The sequence below is a fragment of the Marmota monax genome, unplaced genomic scaffold, assembly GCF_021218885.2.
Source record: "Marmota monax isolate L192 unplaced genomic scaffold, Marmota_monax_Labrador192_F-V1.1 WCK01_AAM20220418_F8-fsc02289, whole genome shotgun sequence".
Taxonomy (NCBI): domain Eukaryota; kingdom Metazoa; phylum Chordata; class Mammalia; order Rodentia; family Sciuridae; genus Marmota; species Marmota monax.
Genome location: NW_026693509.1, coordinates 1 through 18,140, shown reverse-complemented (window position 1 = coordinate 18,140; position 18,140 = coordinate 1). Strand labels below are relative to the sequence as shown.

Below are 18,140 nucleotides of genomic sequence, written 5' to 3'. Positions count from 1 at the left end.
AATCTAGCATCTCCACACAGATCTTAGTTATACATGGACACAATATCTTTATTTTGTTTATCTATTTTTATTTATTTATTTATTTTTTTATTGTTGGTTGTTCAAAACATTACATAGTTCTTTTATGTGGTGCTGAGGATCAAACCCAGTGCCTCACATGTGCGAGGCAAGTGCTCTGCCACTGAGTCACAACCCCAGCCCAATTCCAGCCCTTTTTATGTTATATTTGGAGACAGGGTCTCACATATTTGCCTAGGATCTCGTGGTCCTCCTGCCTCAATCCCCTAATCTCTGGAATTACAGGTGTACACCTAGGTCAGATTTCCAATGTTTTATCAGTTGAGGACACTTTTCTGCATGATGAATATGCTAATTATCTCATTTATGAAGGTTGTTCCATGAGTGTGAATGTATGTCAAAATTTAAATATCTGCCACTCATGGTTTGTCAGTTAGACCTCAACTAGCTGTTTTGTTGTGTTTTCTGTGGTGCTGGGGACTGAACCCAGGGCTTCCTGCAAGCTGGGCAAGTACTCTACCACTGAGCTATATTCCCTGCCCTTTCTCAATTTTAAATTATTTTGAGACAGGATCTCGCTAGATTGCCCAGCCTGGCCTTGAACTTTATTATCATCTTGCTTCAGCCTCCCTAGTACCTGGAATCACAGGTGTGTGCCACTATGCCCAGACCAATTCACTGTTTAAAATAAAAGTGAACCTCAAATTGGACTTGGTGACTACAGTGACAATGTGGCTAATTTCTAAACTTTGCAGGATACCAAGAAAGTGCCTGAGCTTCCTTTCTGAGACTGGCTATAGTATTAGGTGGACTTTCCTCAAAACCATGGTAAACAAGTGCTACAATTAGCCTGATGACAATTTTGTGATCAAATTTATAACAATTACGGCTACTGAACAGTGGTCCCAGTACGACAGACATTCTGGCTAGCTTTTCTATTATATCTTCCTATTTCTCAGACATCTGAAGGACTGTAAATCAAAACGTGTGTGTGTGTGTGTGTGTGTGTGTGTGTGATGCTGGGAATAGAACCTCGGGCCCTGCACATAATAGAAAAGTGCTCTGCTACTCAGTTAGAATCTAGAATCTCAGGCCCTGCGATTTATAATATATCTGAAGTAGGTACTGGTTGCTTGGAACAGAACAGAATTTCACTCAAAATCACTGCTAAAGATGCTGAGTATTTGCTTTTGTTTTCAAAAATGGCAGGAAGGTATTCAGAAATCCTGTGATATTGTTTTCCATTAATCTTGACTATTTAGAAAAATGGAAGGTTTGGGATTGGGTTGCTCTAATTTTGGAGGGGACAAGACACATTCAGTGAAGTGACTGCCTCCTTAGGTGCTAAGGGAACCACTATCTCTACCAAGTGACTGCGCAAGATCAGCAAAGAATCCAACAACAGCAAGAAAAAAAAAATTGAGGTATAGGGTGGTGGGTGAGATAAAATTTTGAACTTTGTGGCCGGGCTCGGTGGCGCATGCCTATAATTCCCAGTGGTTTGTAAGGCTAAGGAAAGAGGTTCTCAAGTTCAAAGCCAGCCTCAACAAAAGTGAGGTGCAAAGGAACTCAGTGAAACCCTGTCTCTCAATAAAATACAAAATAGGACTGGCAATGTGGCTCAGTGGTTGAGTGCCCCTGAGTTCAAACCCCAGTACCCCTCCCAGCAAATTTGTGAACTTTGTGTTTTTCTCACTTTAATAATCTTTGAGAGACTCACTGGGGATTTTACTTAGAAATTAAATGAGGACTCTTGGAATCACCACACGCTATTATTTGAAAGGTTGATGCTCTCATTTGAGCTCCATGGTAACTAAACCAGGAAGGCAGTCCAGTAATAATTCTGCCCTCCTCATTCACTCGCCTTTCAGGAGCACCCAGCATCCTGCCCACCTCTCCACCAAGCACCACAGTTTCCTTCAAATCCCTCTCTGGTCACCTGTTTCTTCATGAGTCCCCATGTGTCACTCACAGGGCACTGTGTCACGTAGATATTCCCACCATTGCCGAAGCGTGGAGTCCCCCATCATGTGCACGATGTGGCCAGCCAGGCAGCCCAGGATGCTGTCAACAGTGGGGAAGGACTGGCCAGAGCAGGACAGGGAATGCCATACATCTTGGTGGTAGAAGCCAGAGGGCTTTGGGGCCAGAAGGCCAGGGTGGCACTTGGTCTGTGGGGATAGCACTATAGGAAGGAGAAAAGCAGAACAGAATAAAAAACAAAAAGAACCAACATTAACATCTAGAAGATGTCAGGTGCTCTTCTGTGTGCTTTATGTGTATCTTTTTCATTTACTCTTTGACAAAACCTATGACATACCATTCTTATATCTGGTGAGAGTAGGGACACTAGGACATGAAATGTTAAGCAATATGTGATCAAGATCAATGACTGGCAGTTCAAAAAATAATGAACAGAACTCCTATGTGATGCAACAGTACCACTCCTGGGTATAAACTAAAAGGAAGTGAAATCAGGATCTCAAAAAGATTATCCACAGTTTCACATTCATTGGAGCATTATTCACAATATCCAAGTCACGGAAATAACTGAGTGTCTAGCAATGGATCAATGGGTAAAGAAAACAGGACATACATACAGAGTAATATTATCCATTCTTAAGAAAGGACATTCTGTTTTTAGGACAACATGGATGAACTTGAAGGGCATTATACTAAGGGAGATAAGCCAGACAGTTGGGCCTGGTGGTGCACACCTGTAAACCCAGCAACTTGGGAGGATGAGATAGGTGGCTTGCAAGTTTGAGGCCAGCCTCTGCAATTTAGCAAGGCCTTAAGTAATTTAGTAAGACCCTGTTTCAAAATTTAAAAAAATAATAATAAAAAGGTTGGGGATGTAGCTCAGTGAAAATATCCCTTGGCTGAATTCCCTGTGCCCCCTGACACACACAAAAAAGAAAGAAGCCAGACAGAGAAAGACAAATACCATATGATCTCACCTATATGGAACCTAAAAATGAATTTTAAAAATAGAGTAGAATGAAGATTTCCAGGGACTTGGGGAGAGGGAAAAATGGAAGATTTGGGCCAAAACATACAAACTTGCATTTATAAGATCAATACATTCTGGGGGCCTAATGTATAGCATGGTGACAGTAATTCTTAATTATCTGTATTATATACTTGAAATTTGCTAAGAGATTAAGTGTTATGTTGTCCTTATCACACTAAAAAATAATAAAAATAAAACAACCAGGTAAACTATGTGAGACAATGGATGGGCCAACTAACTCAATTGTGGGTGATTGCTTCTTAACGTGTACCTATACCACATCATCACATTGTATGCTTTAAAAACATGCATTTCATTTGTCAATTATTCCTTGGTATAGCTAGGAAAATGAAAAAACAAAAAGAAAAGGAAGGAAACCCTTCCATTTGTGAAAACGTGGTTGATCTCCAGAGACATCATACTAAGTGAAATACGCCAAAGAAGGTCAAAGACCACTGGCTTCAATGACACAAGGGATCTAACTAGTGAGACTCAAGAGGCAGACTGCAGAATGATGGTTGCCATGGGCATAGGTGAAGAGAAAGCAGGAAGATGATGGGGAAAAGAGACAAAGTTTCCGTTTTACAGGATGAATAAGTCCAAGAGATCTACTCTACAGTCCCGAGTCTGTAGTGAACAATACTGTATTGCAGAGTGAAAATTTGCTGGGAAGGAAAAATCTTATGCCAAGTGTTACATATACCATAACAGTAATAATAAACACAAGTGGCAGGAGGAAATTTTGGAAGGTAATAAATATATTTTTTAACGTGTATAGAGTATTTAATTAAAATATGCCTGGCTTGGTGGCACACGCCTGTAATCCCAGCAGCTCTGAAGGAAGATCCCGAGGGAGGAGGATCTCAAGTGCAAAGCCAGACTCAGCAACAGCAAGGTGCTATGTAACTCAGTGAGATCCTATCTCTAAATAAAATACAAAATAGGACTGGGGAAGTGGCTCAGTGGTTAAGTGCCCCTGAGTTCAATCCCCAAGACCAAATAAATATATAAATAAATAAAATTTAAAAAATATATCATAATTTCAGGAGGGTATTAAAGCATATATTTTCCTTTACTATAGAACATCTCTAGATATACAGGGCATGAAATAGGATCTCCATTTTAGTCATCTATATAGAACAATAGATGGAAAACACATCCTCAGTGTTCTGTATATTCCTAAAATTGCAAAATAAAAAGTGAGCTCCTTGGTCAAAAAGTAAGACTTTAAAGTCTAATTTACTCTCAATCTTCTCTTCATCAGTCCCATCACAATCTTAAAATTTAACTGCTAGAAGATGAGTATGTTTATTGCACAGATTGTGGTGATGGTTTCATGGGGTGTGTTTATGGCCAAACGCATCTAGTTGTACACAGCTTTTAGTATGTCAATCCATACTTCAATGAAATGGTTTGAAATCAGAAAAACAGTGACTGGCAGGGATAGCATGTGAATCCAAGAAGCCTGGTGTCACAGTCCGTGCTCTAATCCCTATACTCTACCACCCTGGAAGGGAGAGGCTAGCCTCTCGGTCAAGGAACAAAACCCATATAGGTCCATCATCACCCTCCACTCCCAGCATGACTCAGCCCCACTCACCCCGACTGATGTTTTCTGTGGTTGCTGGTCTGATCAGAATTGGAGCAACACCCTGAGGTAGCAGCTTGTCAGTCACTTTGCTGGAGAAACAGAGAGAGAGAGAGAGAGAGAGAGAGCTTTGTGGGAGGGCCACCCAGTGAAATTTGGAGTTGCTAAAGGGATTTGATGATTGACTTGTTGTTTCCACTCTAATTCCAAAAAGGAATTAGAAAATTCCAATATAATTAGCACATTATAATCTGGGGCCATTATCTGGAGTCTGGGGGAGGGACTTTCTGCATTTCATCTACTCATTGGACTCTTAGCTTACTAATAGTCAAGGTGAGAAAAGACAACCAAGCCAGATCACAGAGTTTTCATTTTCTATAAATGGAAATACACAGAATGCCACGGAGGAAAATCACTTCCTGGCACTAAATTCTGGAAGGACAGGGAGCAAAAGAATTTTTCGTTGTTTTTACATGAACACTCAGACACTAGGGACATACATCTCTGCTCTTTGAGTTGGGTTGTGCCTACTGATTTCCAAAGTTACAGTAAGAAAGGAGGTGGGGTGGGAGGGTAGCTTTACAGTGCAGAAACCTAACAAAAATCCCCTTGGCCAGGCAAACAAGGTTAACACCAATGGACCCAAACCACATTCATAGTGTGTACCTGTGATGTGATATGATAGAAATGTAATCTACTTCCACAATCTTCCTCCCCAAGATACACAATCCCAGTCTGATCATAAACAAGAAACATCAGATATATCTCCATAGAGGAGAATCCCACAAGATAATTGATCAGTACTTCTCCAAAACTCAAGGTCATCAAAGACAAAGTCAGAAAGACTGTTACAAACCAAGATAAGCCTGAATGTAATGTGGGAACTTGAATGGGATCTCTGATAAGAAATAAAAAACATTAGTTAAAAAATCTAGGCAAATCTAAATAAACAATGGATTGTAATGTTAATAATGCCTTATCACAGGTTCATGAATTGAAACAAATGTACCATATTCGTGTAAGATGTGAATCAGAAGAGATACTGTGCAGGAAATGAAATACCGGAACCCCATGTTATCTTCTTAGTTTCTCTGTGAATCTAAAATTATTCTAAAAAATAATGTTTATGAATTTAAAAGCTGAATCCATAGTTGTTTACCTAGTATGAAAATATTTGTCTACAAAACTCTCATACCTCAATGTTCACAGCAGTTTTCTTTATAATGACCCAAACTGGAAATGATTCAATGTTCACAGAGAGGTGAATGGACCAACAAATCGTGCTACCTCCATAAGACACAAGCCTTTCAGCAATAGGAAGGAAAAGCTACTGATATACAACAGCAGAGATGAGTCTCAGAAACATTTCACAGACCTGAAGGCAGATACAAGACTGCATACTGTGTGATTCTGTTTTTATGCAATTCTACAAAAGGCAAAACCTATATTTACTGTCAGAAGGCTGTTTGGTTGCCTGGGACTGGAGGTTGGTAGAGGAAAGAAATTGACAGTGAAGGGGTGCAAGAGAACTTCAGGGGAAAATGTTCTCTAGCTTGACTGTCTTGGCAATCAAAAAACACATTGACTTGCACATTAGAAACATGTTTATTTCATTGCATGTAAATGAAACTTCACTAAATTTGATTTTATTGTTTAAACAAAAAGTTAAAACCCCTCCAGTCTTCCATTATTTGTTTTTATTGTAGTTTTATTTTCTTTTTGGTACCCAAAGTTGAATTGAATTGAACCAGGAGTGCTTAACCACTGAGCTACATCCCCAGACCTTTTTATTTATTTATTTTTTGTTTTGAGACAGAGTCTTGCTGAGTTGCTCAGTACTTTGCAAAGTTGCAGAGGATGGCTTTGAACTTTGGATCCTCCTGCCTCAGCCTCCCAAGCTAATGGTATCACAGGTATGCACCACCACACCCAGTCCATTATTACTTCATTCTGTAGCTATAACTCTGCCAGACTCCTTTCCCCTCTTCCATGCATCATTTAAAATATTTTTATTGCGTATTCAACATCCAGATCTATTAGATATTAATATTTTGCCAGACATGAATCCAATTTTTCTTTAAAAAGAAATGGATCAATAGCCAAAATGTTAAAATAATAAAGCTAAATGCAGGAGAGAACACAGAGAGACTGGGTCTCTTACACATGGCTGGTGGGAATATAAAATGGTATAGCCACTCCAGCAAATAGTTTGGCAGTTTCTTGGAAAACTAAATATCTACCAATTACACAACCAAGAAACTGCACTCAGGCATTTTGTTCCACAGATATGAAAAAAAAATCTTTTTTTTTTTTACAAAGAACCTGTATATGAATATTCATAGAAGCTTTATTCATGATAGTTAAAATCTGGAAACACCCCAAATGTCCTTCAATGGGCAAATGGCTCAACAAATGTACACACTGGAATATCAGTGGAAAGAAAAAGGAGTGAGTTATCAATAGATGCAACAGCATGGATGGATCTAGAGAACTTTGTGCTTTGTGAAAAAAAAATCTCAAATGACTGCATACTGATTCCATTTATAGAACCATCTAGAAATGACAAAACTGTAGAGATAAAGAACAGAAAAAGAGTTGCCAGTTGAAAAGAACAGGCACTGGGGAGTGGGAGAGCCTAGAAGAGAGAGCAGAAGGGTTTTCCTTTTGGTGGCAGAACATTTCTGTATCCTGATTGTAATGGTGGTTACACCAATCTATACATATGGTGAATTTGTGGAGAAACACACACACACACACACACACACACACACAAACTATATGTACCAGCTGATGGAAACTGAATGGTTTTTTGGTCTGGTTAACAGACTTGTACCAATGTTCATTTTCGGTTTTGATTTTGTACTTTATATATGAAATGTTGCCATTGGGGGAAATTGGACCAGAGGGTCAGATGATTCAATGTATTCTTTTTGCAACTTCCTGTGGGTGTAGTTATTCACAATTAATAGTTGAACATTAATAAATTGATCATTACAGGTTCCTCAGGCACACCCCCCATGCTTCTGCCCTCTTTCATACTATTCCACAAAATGATGAAGTCACTATCATGAATTCAGTGTTTATATTTTTATCCACATTTTATACAGCTGATATATGTTTATGAATCCAAAACCCTAATTAGAATTGTTTGCAAGTTTTAAAACTTTAGGTATAATATGTGTCTATCATTACTCATTATGTTTTTAGTAATGGTATAAGTAATGGTATTAACACCCCTACCAGTAGATATGAGATTTTGTACCACTACCCATCTTCACCACTCTTTGTTTTTTTCAGATTAAAATGTTTTGTCCACACAAAAATTAAAGATATTATACTTGGGAGTCAGGTATGGTGGTGCATGCCTGTAATTCCAGAAATTTGGGAGGGTAGGGCAGGAGGATCACAAGTTCAAAGCCAGCCTCAGCAACTTAGCAAGAATCTGACTCAAATTTTAAAAAACTTAAAAGGAACCCCCCCCCCCCCCGCAAAAAAAAAAAGAAATTATATCTTGGTTTCATTGTAACTTTTCCTCATTGTTCATGAGGATGCATGTATATTTTTTATTCAGTATTCAAATCTTCTTTAATTTATTATTTACATTTTTCCTTATTGCTCTATTGGGCTATATAATATTTCTTAATGCTTTGTAATATTTCTTTATTTACTCCTAGTACTAACATTATTATGTCAGTTCAATGTGTTATAGATATCACCTTCCAGATTTCAGTTTGACTTAATTATGGTACTCTTTGTAAGGGAGAAGTATTTGATTTATATGTAGCCCAATTTACCTATATTTTTCTTTGTGACACTATAATAGTATTTTCCTAATCCCAAATCAATTTACCAATAACATGAAACAAACCCAGAGACAAATGTCCAGAACAGCATTGCCTCAAATGTATGAAATGAAAACTGCTGTGTTACAAAGAGATATCATTGGGCTGGGGTATAGCTCAGTGGTAGAGCACATGCCTAGCATGTATGAAGCCCTGGGTTCAATCTCTAACACCACAAAAAAAGAGAGAGGGGAAGCTGATCATAACCTATAAAGTGACAAACACAATATAATAAATACATTTATGTCTGAAGCTATTAGATTAAGCAGACACAAAATATTAGTGAAGATATAAAAGTTGAAAATTTAAAACTTAACAAATTAAATTAAATAGGCTCAGAATTTCTTTCTGGAAAAATATAGAATGTAAATTACTTTCAGTGAAATGTGGCATCCAAAGAAAAAGCTGGAGTCGCTGGAATACAGGCGTGTTCTATGGCACCCGGCAAAGTTCAAAAACCTTAAAAGTACTTAATTCATGAATTATTTACAAATTACCCCAAACTAAAAGTAATTTGTAAATAATTCATGAATTAAAGAGGTAGCAACTGTAGAAATTATAAAATATGTAAAGCAAAATAAAAATGAAGCCTCTATATATAAAAATTTGGAGAATACAGTTAAAGCCGTACTCAGAGGGAAATTTATATCCCTGATCATTTTTACTCCATAAAAGGAAGACTGGATCTTGTTAGGAATTTCCAGCCATAGTGGGGTGCTCCAGAACCTGGAGGAAGGATTTCCATCACACGAGGATCGGATACGGGGACTCAAATGCGAGAGATTTGTCGCATGGAGGGTAACACTGCTTATTCAGCAAATCGCCCCGTGGCTAGAGTCTGCAGCGCGCACTGGGAAACGAGGAGATAGCGACGCAGGGATACAGCGCTGCAGTTTCTGCCAGCCGTGCAAGCACTGTACTCAGTGCTGAATTCTGGGTTCCAGACGGGGGAAGGAAGTGGTCCAATTCGGTTCTCCACACCGGTCAGACCACAGAGGAGGCCAGCGGCCACTATCTTGGAGAGCTGACATCACCATCCCTGTTTTTGACTGACCGCAGCTCATTCAGCCATAGAACAGGTAATTTCAGGCTGCCATTCGCCTGCGGCTTGCAGACAGATTACTCAGGCTCAGTGCTAAATAACCTGCGGAAACTGCTTCTTGGAGCCTGCTCTTATCAGAGCATACACCGAGCATGGAGCGGCCAAGTTCCGGCTCCCGGAACTGCCCTGGCGCAGGGCTAAGGAGCCAGCGGAAACTGCTTCTTGGAGCCTGCTCTTATCAGAGCATACACCGAGCATGGAGCGGCTGAGTTCCGGCTCCCGGAACTGCTCTGGCCCAGGGCTAAGGAGCCCGCGGAAACTGCTTCTCGGTCCGGGTCCTGCTGAGTACTGTGGAGGTAAATACCAACTGAGCTTTCGTGGGCAGTGGCAACAGGACTGAGACGGGGCCTATGAGGGCCGGTCAGGACTCACCCGTTGCTTTGGTTACCCAGCAAAGGGAATGAACTGCTGCCATTCGCATAGGATACCAACATGGCAGACATCTGATGTCATCAGAAAGCAGCGGCGGAGGAGAAAACTTCATCAATACCAGCGGCGACAGAAACAGTTGGTCTCCTGGTAGGGAGGGAGAGTCACAGACACCCGAGTCTCTCTCGCTTTGTCGTCGAGCCAGAGGGAAGGAGCCGGGCTGCCGCCCGCGCCCGGAGCAGACCCAGCGGCTTGCCGGCGTGGTGGTCGCGTGACCCCAACTGGAGAGTGGGCGGAGCGGAGCCGCCACCCGCGCCCGCAAGGTGGGCAGACCTGCCACCCAGTGGTACATGGGCGTGGTAGGAGGGGCAGGGCAGAGCCTCCGCCCGCGCCTGCAAGGTAAGCAGACCTGCGACAGACTGGCGGGTCAGGCCCAGCGGCCTGCCAGCGTGGTACACACGTCACCCCAACTGGAGTAGGGACAGAGCAGAGCCTTCGCCCGCGCCCGGATCAGGCCCCTCCAGTGTGGTGGTCACGTGACCCCAATTGGAGTGGGGGCGGAGCAGAACCGCCACCCGTGCCCACAGGGTGGGCAGACCTGCAACCAACCTGCAGGTCAGGCCCAGCGGTCCGCGGGCGTGGTAGGAGGGGCAGGGCAGAGCCGCCACCCGCGCCTGCAAGGTGCGACAGACCGGCGGATCAGGCCCAGCAGCCTGCCGGCGTGGTACACACGTCACCCCAATTGGAGTAGGGGCAGAGCAGAGCCGCCACCCATGCCCGAAAGGTGGGCAGACCTGCAACCGACCGGTAGAACAGGCCTAGCGGCCAGCCGGGGTGGGAGGCACGTCACCCCAATTGGAGTAGGAGCAGAACAGAGCCTTCGCCCGCGCCCGGAACAGGCCCAGCGGTCCACGGGTGTGGTAGACAAGTCACACCAATTGGAGGGGGGGCAGAGCAGAGCCGCCGCCGGCGCCTGCAAGGTAGGCAGACCGCCACCCGACCCTGCAAGGGAGACTTTTCAACTATACAAGAGCAATATAAATATATAGGGGAAAAAAAACATTTCAAAAACACAACAGTTTCACCAAGCAGAAAGAAACGCAAGCAGTATGAAAAGACAAGGAAAGAAAGGACCACAAGCAATGCAGGTCAACTCAACTTTAGAAGAGGTAACAGCTGCAGCAGATGGAATGTCAGATAAAGAATTCAGGATATACATGCTTCAGATGATCTGGAGTATCAAGGAAGACATTAGACAGCAAAATCAGACAATGAAAGATCACTTCGACAATGAATTACACAAACAAATCCAGGAAGCAAAGGATCAACTATACAGGGAGATAGAGGTTATAAAAAACAAACAAACAGAAATCCAAGAAATGCAGGAAGCAATAAACCAACTTAAAAACTCAATGGAGAATACTACCAACAGAGTAGAACACTTAGAAGATAGAACATCAGACAATGAAGACAAAGTATTTCAACTGGAAAAGAACACAGACAGCTCAGCAACACTGTTAAGAAACCATGAGCAGAACATCCAAGAAATATGGGATAACATTAAGAGACCAAACTTAAGAGTCATTGGGATACAGGAAGGTACAGAACTCCAAACCAAAGGAATGAGCAATCTATTCAATGAAATAATACGAGAAAACTTCCCAGACTTGAAGAATGAGACAGAATCCCAAATCCTAGAAGCTTACAGGACGCCGAATGTGCAAAATCATAAGAGATCCACACCTAGACACATTATAATGAAGACGCCCAACATTCAGAATAAGAAGAGAATTTTAAAAGCTACAAGAGAAAGGAAGCAGATTACATTTAGGGGTAAGCCAATCAGGATAACAGCTGATCTTTCAACACAGACTCTGAAAGCTGGAAGATCCTGGAATAACATATTTCAAACACTGAAAGAAAATGGGTTCCAACCAAGAATTGTGTATCCAGTGAAATTAAGCTTCAGGATGGAAGATGAAATTAAAACCTTCCACGATAAACAAAGGTTAAAAGAATTTGCAGCTAGAAAACCATCTCTTCAAAACATCCTCGGCAAAACATTACAGGAAGAGGAAATGGAAAATAACAATGAAAATCAACAGTGGGAGGTAGGACAGTAAAGGGGGGGGAAATAATCAAAGAGGAAAACAAACCATGTTTAGTAACAGAAATAAACAAATATGGCTGGAAGAACAACCCATATCTCAATAATAACCCTAAATGTTAATGGCTTAAACTCACCAATTAAGAGACACAGGCTAGTAGAATGGATCACAAAAAAAGACCCAACAATATGCTGCCTACAGGAGACGCATTTGATAGGAAAAGACATACATAGGCTGAAGGTGAAAGGTTGGGAAAAATCATATCACTCATATGGACTTCGGAAACAAGCAGGAGTGTCCATATTCATATCAAATAAAATAGATTTCAAGCCAAAGTTAATCAAAAGGGATAAAGAGGGACACTACATACTGCTTAAGGGAACCATACACCAACAAGACATAACAATCATAAATATATATGCCCCAAACAATGGTGCAGCTATGTTCATCAAACAAACTCTTCTCAAGTTCAAGAGTCTAATAGACCACCATACAATAATCATGGGAGACTTCAACACACCTCTCTCGCCACTGGACAGATCTTCCAAACAAAAGTTGAATAAGGAAACTATAGAACTCAATAACACAATTAATAACCTAGACTTAATTGACATATATAGAATATACCACCCAACATCAAGCAGTTACACTTTTTTCTCAGCAGCACATGGGTCCTTCTCAAAAATAGATCATATATTATGTCACAGGGCAACTCTTAGACAATATAAAGGAGTAGAGATAATACCATGCATCTTATCTGATCATAATGGAATAAAACTGAAAATCAATGATAAAAGAAGGAAGGAAAAAGCATACATCACTTGGAGAATGAACAATAGGTTACTGAATGATCAATGGGTTATAGAAGACATCAAGGAGGAAATTAAAAAATTCTTAGAGATTAATGAAAACACAGACACAACATATCGGAATCTATGGGACACATTGAAAGCAGTTCTAAGAGGAAAATTCATTGCTTGGAGTTCATTCCTTAAAAAAAGAAAAAACCAACAAATAAATGATCTCATACTTCATCTCAAAATCCTAGAAAAAGAAGAGCAAAACAACAGCAAAAGAAGTAGAAGGCAAGAAATAATTAAAATCAGAGCTGAAATGAATGAAATCGAAACAAAAGAAACAATTGAAAAAAATGACAAAACTAAAAGTTGGTTCTTTGAAAAAATAAACAAAATCGACAGACCCTTAGCCATGCTAGCGAAGAGAAGAAGAGAGAGAACTCAAATTACCAGCATACGGGATGAAAAAGGCAATATCGCAACAGACACTTCAGATATACAGAAGATAATCAAAAATTATTTTGAATCCTTATACTCCAATAAATTAGAAGATAGTGAAGGCATCGATAAATTTCTTAAGTCATATGATCTGCCCAGATTGAGTCAGGAGGATATAGACAACCTAAACAGACCAATATCAATTGAGGAAATAGAAGAAACCATCAAAAGACTACCAACTAAGAAAAGCCCAGGACCGGATGGGTATACAGCAGAGTTTTACAAAACCTTTAAAGAGGAACTAATACCAATACTTTTCAAGCTACTTCAGGAAATAGAAAAAGGGGGAGAACTTCCAAATTCACTCTACGAGGCCAACATCACCCTGATACCTAAACCAGACAAAGACACCTCAAAGAAAGAAAACTACAGACCAATATCTCTAATGAACCTAGATGCAAACATCCTCAATAAAATTCTGGCGAATCGGATACAAAAACATATCAAAAAAAATTGTGCACCATGATCAAGTAGGATTCATCCCTGGGATGAAAGGCTGCTTCAATATACGGAAATCAATAAATGTTATTCACCACATCAATAGACTTAAAAATAAGAACCATATGATCATCTCGATAGATGCGGAAAAAGCATTCGACAAAGTACAGCATCCCTTTATGTTCAAAACTCTAGAAAATCTAGGGATAACAGGAACATACCTCAATATTGTAAAAGCAATCTATGCTAAGCCTCAGGCTAGCATCATTCTGAATGGAGAAAAATTGAAGGCATTCCCTCTAAAATCTGGAACAAGACAGGGATGCCCTCTCTCTCCACTTCTGTTCAACATAGTTCTCGAAACACTGGCCAGAGCAATTAGACAGACGAAAGAAATTAAAGGCATCAAAATAGGAAAAGAAGAACTTAAATTATCACTATTTGCAGGTGACATGATTCTATACCTAGCAGACCTAAAAGGGTCTACAAAGAAACTATTAGAGCTAATAAATGAATTCAGCAAAGTGGCAGGCTATAAAATCAACACCCATAAATCAAAGGCATTCCTGTATATCAGCGACAAATCCTCTGAAATGGAAATGAGGACAACCACTCCATTCACAATATCTTCAAAAAAAATAAAATACTTGGGAATCAACCTAACAAAAGAGGTGAAAGACTTATTCAATGAAAACTACAGAACCCTAAAGAGAGAAATAGAAGAAAATCTTAGAAGATGGAAAAATATACCCTGTTCATGGATAGGCAGAACTAACATCATCAAAATGGCGATATTACCAAAAGTTCTCTATAGGTTTAATGCAATGCCAATCAAAATCCCAACGGCATTTCTTGTAGAAATAGAGAAAGCAATCATGAAATTCATATGGAAAAATAAAAGACCCAGAATAGCAAAAACAATGCTAAGCAGGAAGTGTGAATCAGGCGGTATAGCGATACCAGACTTCAAACTATACTACAGAGCAATAGTAACAAAAACAGCATGGTACTGGTACCAAAACAGGCAGGTAGACCAATGGTACAGAATAGAGGACACAGAAACCAATCCACAAAACTACAACTATCTTATATTTGATAAAGGGGCTAAAAGCATGCAATGGAGGAAGGATAGCATCTTCAACAAATGGTGCTGGGAAAACTGGAAATCCATATGCAACAAAATGAAACTGAATCCCTTTCTCTCGCCATGCACAAAAGTTAATTCAAAATGGATCAAGGAGCTTGATATCAAATCAGAGACACGCCGTCTGATAGAAGAAAAAGTTGGTTACGATCTACATACGGTGGGGTCGGGCTCCAAATTCCTCAATAGGACACCCATAGCACAAAAGTTAATAACTAGAATCAACAAATGGGACTTACTCAAACTAAAAAGTTTTTTCTCAGCAAAAGAAACAATAAGAGAGGTAAATAGGGAGCCTACATCCTGGGAACAAATCTTTACTCCTCACACTTCAGATAGAGCCCTAATATCCGGAGTATACAAAGAACTCAAAAAATTAGACAATAAGAGAACAAACAACCCAATCAACACATGGGCCAAGGACCTGAACAGACACTTCTCAGAGGAGGACATACAGTCAATCAACAAGTACATGAAAAAATGCTCACCATCTCTAGCAGTCAGAGAAATGCAAATCAAAACCACCCTAAGATACCATCTCACTCCAGTAAGATTGGCAGCCATTAGGAAGTCAAACAACAATAAGTGCTGGCGAGGATGTGGGGAAAAGGGTACACTTGTACATTGCTGGTGGGACTGCAAATTGGTGCAGCCAATTTGGAAAGCAGTATGGAGATTTCTTGGAAAGCTGGGAATGGAGCCACCATTTGACCCAGCTATTCCCCTTCTCGGTCTATTCCCTAAAGACCTAAAAAGAGCATGCTACAGGGACACTGCTACATCGATGTTCATAGCAGCACAATTCACAATAGCAAGACTGTGGAACCAACCTAGATGCCCTTCAATAGACGAATGGATTAAAAAAATGTGGCATTTATACACAATGGAGTATTACTCTGCATTAAAAAATGACAAAATCATAGAATTTGCAGGGAAATGGATGGCATTAGAGCAGATTATGCTAAGTGAAACTAGCCAATCCCTAAAAAACAAATGCCAAATGTCTTCTTTGATATAAGGAGAGTAACTAAGAACAGAGTAGGGACGAAGAGCAGGAGAAGAAGATTAAATAAAATCTTCTTGTAAATCAATGGATGTGTAACTGATGTGATTCTGCAATCTCTATATGGGGTAAAAATGGGAGTTCATAACCCACTTGAATCAAAGTGTGAAATATGATATATCAAGAAATTTGTAATGTTTTGAACAACCAACAATAAAAAAAAATTTAAAAAAAAGGAAGACTGAAATAGATGGTGTTAAGTGTTCTGAATCATGAAACTACAAAAAAGGAAAGAAACTATAAGAAGGTGAAGAATCCAATGTTAAAGATGCCACCCAAACTCATGAAATAGAGTAGCAGACCTAAGTATTCACAACACATTTTGCTGAAAGTAATTTAAAAATCTACTAAATACCTGAAGATCTAATAAAGCAGTAATGAACTGTCAGGTTAAAATAAAAGTGAAGGGGTTGGGGTGGTGGCTCAGTGGTAGAGCGCCTGCCTCGCACGTGAATCCCTGAGTTCGATTCTCAGTCCCACATAAAAATAAATAAATATTAAAAAATTAAAATAAAAAATAAAAGTGAAAGCAGGAGTCCAGATAAATAAATAAAGCACTTAAGCTACTTTTGCCCTGAGATAAGTTGTTTTATATTTAATACTTTGCCTCTTATCTTTCCTAGATAAGTTCTCATTGAACTTCAAACCTAAGATCAGTAATAACTTCTCTGAAGATAAAGCCTGACCATGTACTCTATGTTTATCTAACAAAGTCTGTCACCTGCTTCTTGTTCAACAAGCTTGTGTTGGATTAGAGTAGGAATAATTGCTGAATGGTGCAAGTGGTAGAAGTGGTGGAGGGCCACTGGATCACAGGAGTGAGCTTTGGAAGGAAAGATGAGGCTTAGGGTTAGAATCCATATCCCAGATTCTGGGTTTCTTACCCTGCCAGCAGGGCCTCATCACGTGGTGTGGTCACCTTCAGGTAACTCCCACTTGAGTGAGCAACCAAAGAGTTGCAGGGCAGAGTAGGGGGTTGAGCACAGAACCAGAGCTCACCAGAAACCACATCCCTGTACTGGCAGGTATGCCCTTTGGCTCCAGTTGACTGAGGGTCAACATTGCAAATCACAGTCTCTTTAGCACCAGAATTTCCCTGGAAATACCCCCTAAAATCAACCGTGGCCCTCTTCTCTTTCCAGATTCTGCGCAGAACCCCAACAGCCTCACTGGAGTGGATCAGCCGCACTTGCACCTGGGCCTTTCCAGCCCAGAGTAAGGGGAAGGACAATAGGTATGTGCCATTCTCCAGATCCTGGACATCCCCGGGGACCCCTGCTCTCAATTCTGGACCCAGCAATCTTGCCTGAAACAGATCCCCACCATGGGTCTTGGGCCTGCCCTGGTGGTCCCTGGCCACAAGGACAACCTCCAGGTAGCCTCCCAGGGCATAGGTGTCCTGAGCAGGACCCCTCAGGTGGTAGGTGGAGGTCTTGGGGCTGGTGGAGGACAAAAAGTCCCCCCTATCTCCTGGGGTCAGAGGCCAATATAGAAGGTGAGTCAGGTTGGAGAGCTCCTGGGGGAGAGATTCCAAGAGGGAGGATGATTTCACAGAGTTGGAGACATATTTAGAGACAGGCCGGGGTCCTGGAGCCCGATAGATGATGTTGTCAGTCCAGGACATCTTGAAATAGAACACCTGTGGGGAGAGAAAGAGGAATCTGTTGGTGGTTTCTACTTCTCTCATTTTCTTACTGGAAGGAGATTTCTATTCACCAAAGCTCAGTCACCTTTGCCAGGTAGGACCCAGGGCTTCTCCCTACCTGCATCATGCTGTCTGTCTCTAATAAACCTGGCACCCAAGTCACTACCACTTTTATTCAAAAGAAGCATCTCACGTTGCAAAGGTGAAGTTAGTTCAACTGTCTCCTTCCCTTAGCCTTCTTATTCCATCCACTGCCAACTCTCTCCCCGTATCCACCTGCTCCCTGAATTATGAGCCAGCCTGGACCCAACTCTGAGATCTCTGATTTCCTCACTCTTCACAAATCCTGCTTCCTCCCCAGAGCCTGGTATTCTCAGTGACCTTCCTCTCCTTTCCCCTCTTTCTGCAATTCCCACCTCCAACCTACATTTCTAGTTGAAAGTCAAGGTGGGCAAACCCTTTACTCAATTTTCTTGAGGTTTACAGAAGAACAAGGTGAGACCATCCCTCAGTGA

The 18,140-nt window shown here is 40.9% G+C and overlaps 1 protein-coding gene across 1 annotated transcript; it reads right to left on the bottom strand.

Annotated features, from left to right (window-relative positions):
• Positions 1-1,972: 1,972 nt before the first annotated feature.
• On the bottom strand, positions 1,973-17,619 carry LOC124102187 (NXPE family member 3-like; the record flags this gene model as incomplete). Its single annotated transcript, XM_046458376.2, has 3 exons — positions 1,973-2,203; positions 4,632-4,711; positions 16,865-17,619. Coding segments are annotated over 3 exons (1,056 nt in total), but the record flags the coding sequence as incomplete, so codon positions are not given.
• Positions 17,620-18,140: the final 521 nt, after the last annotated feature.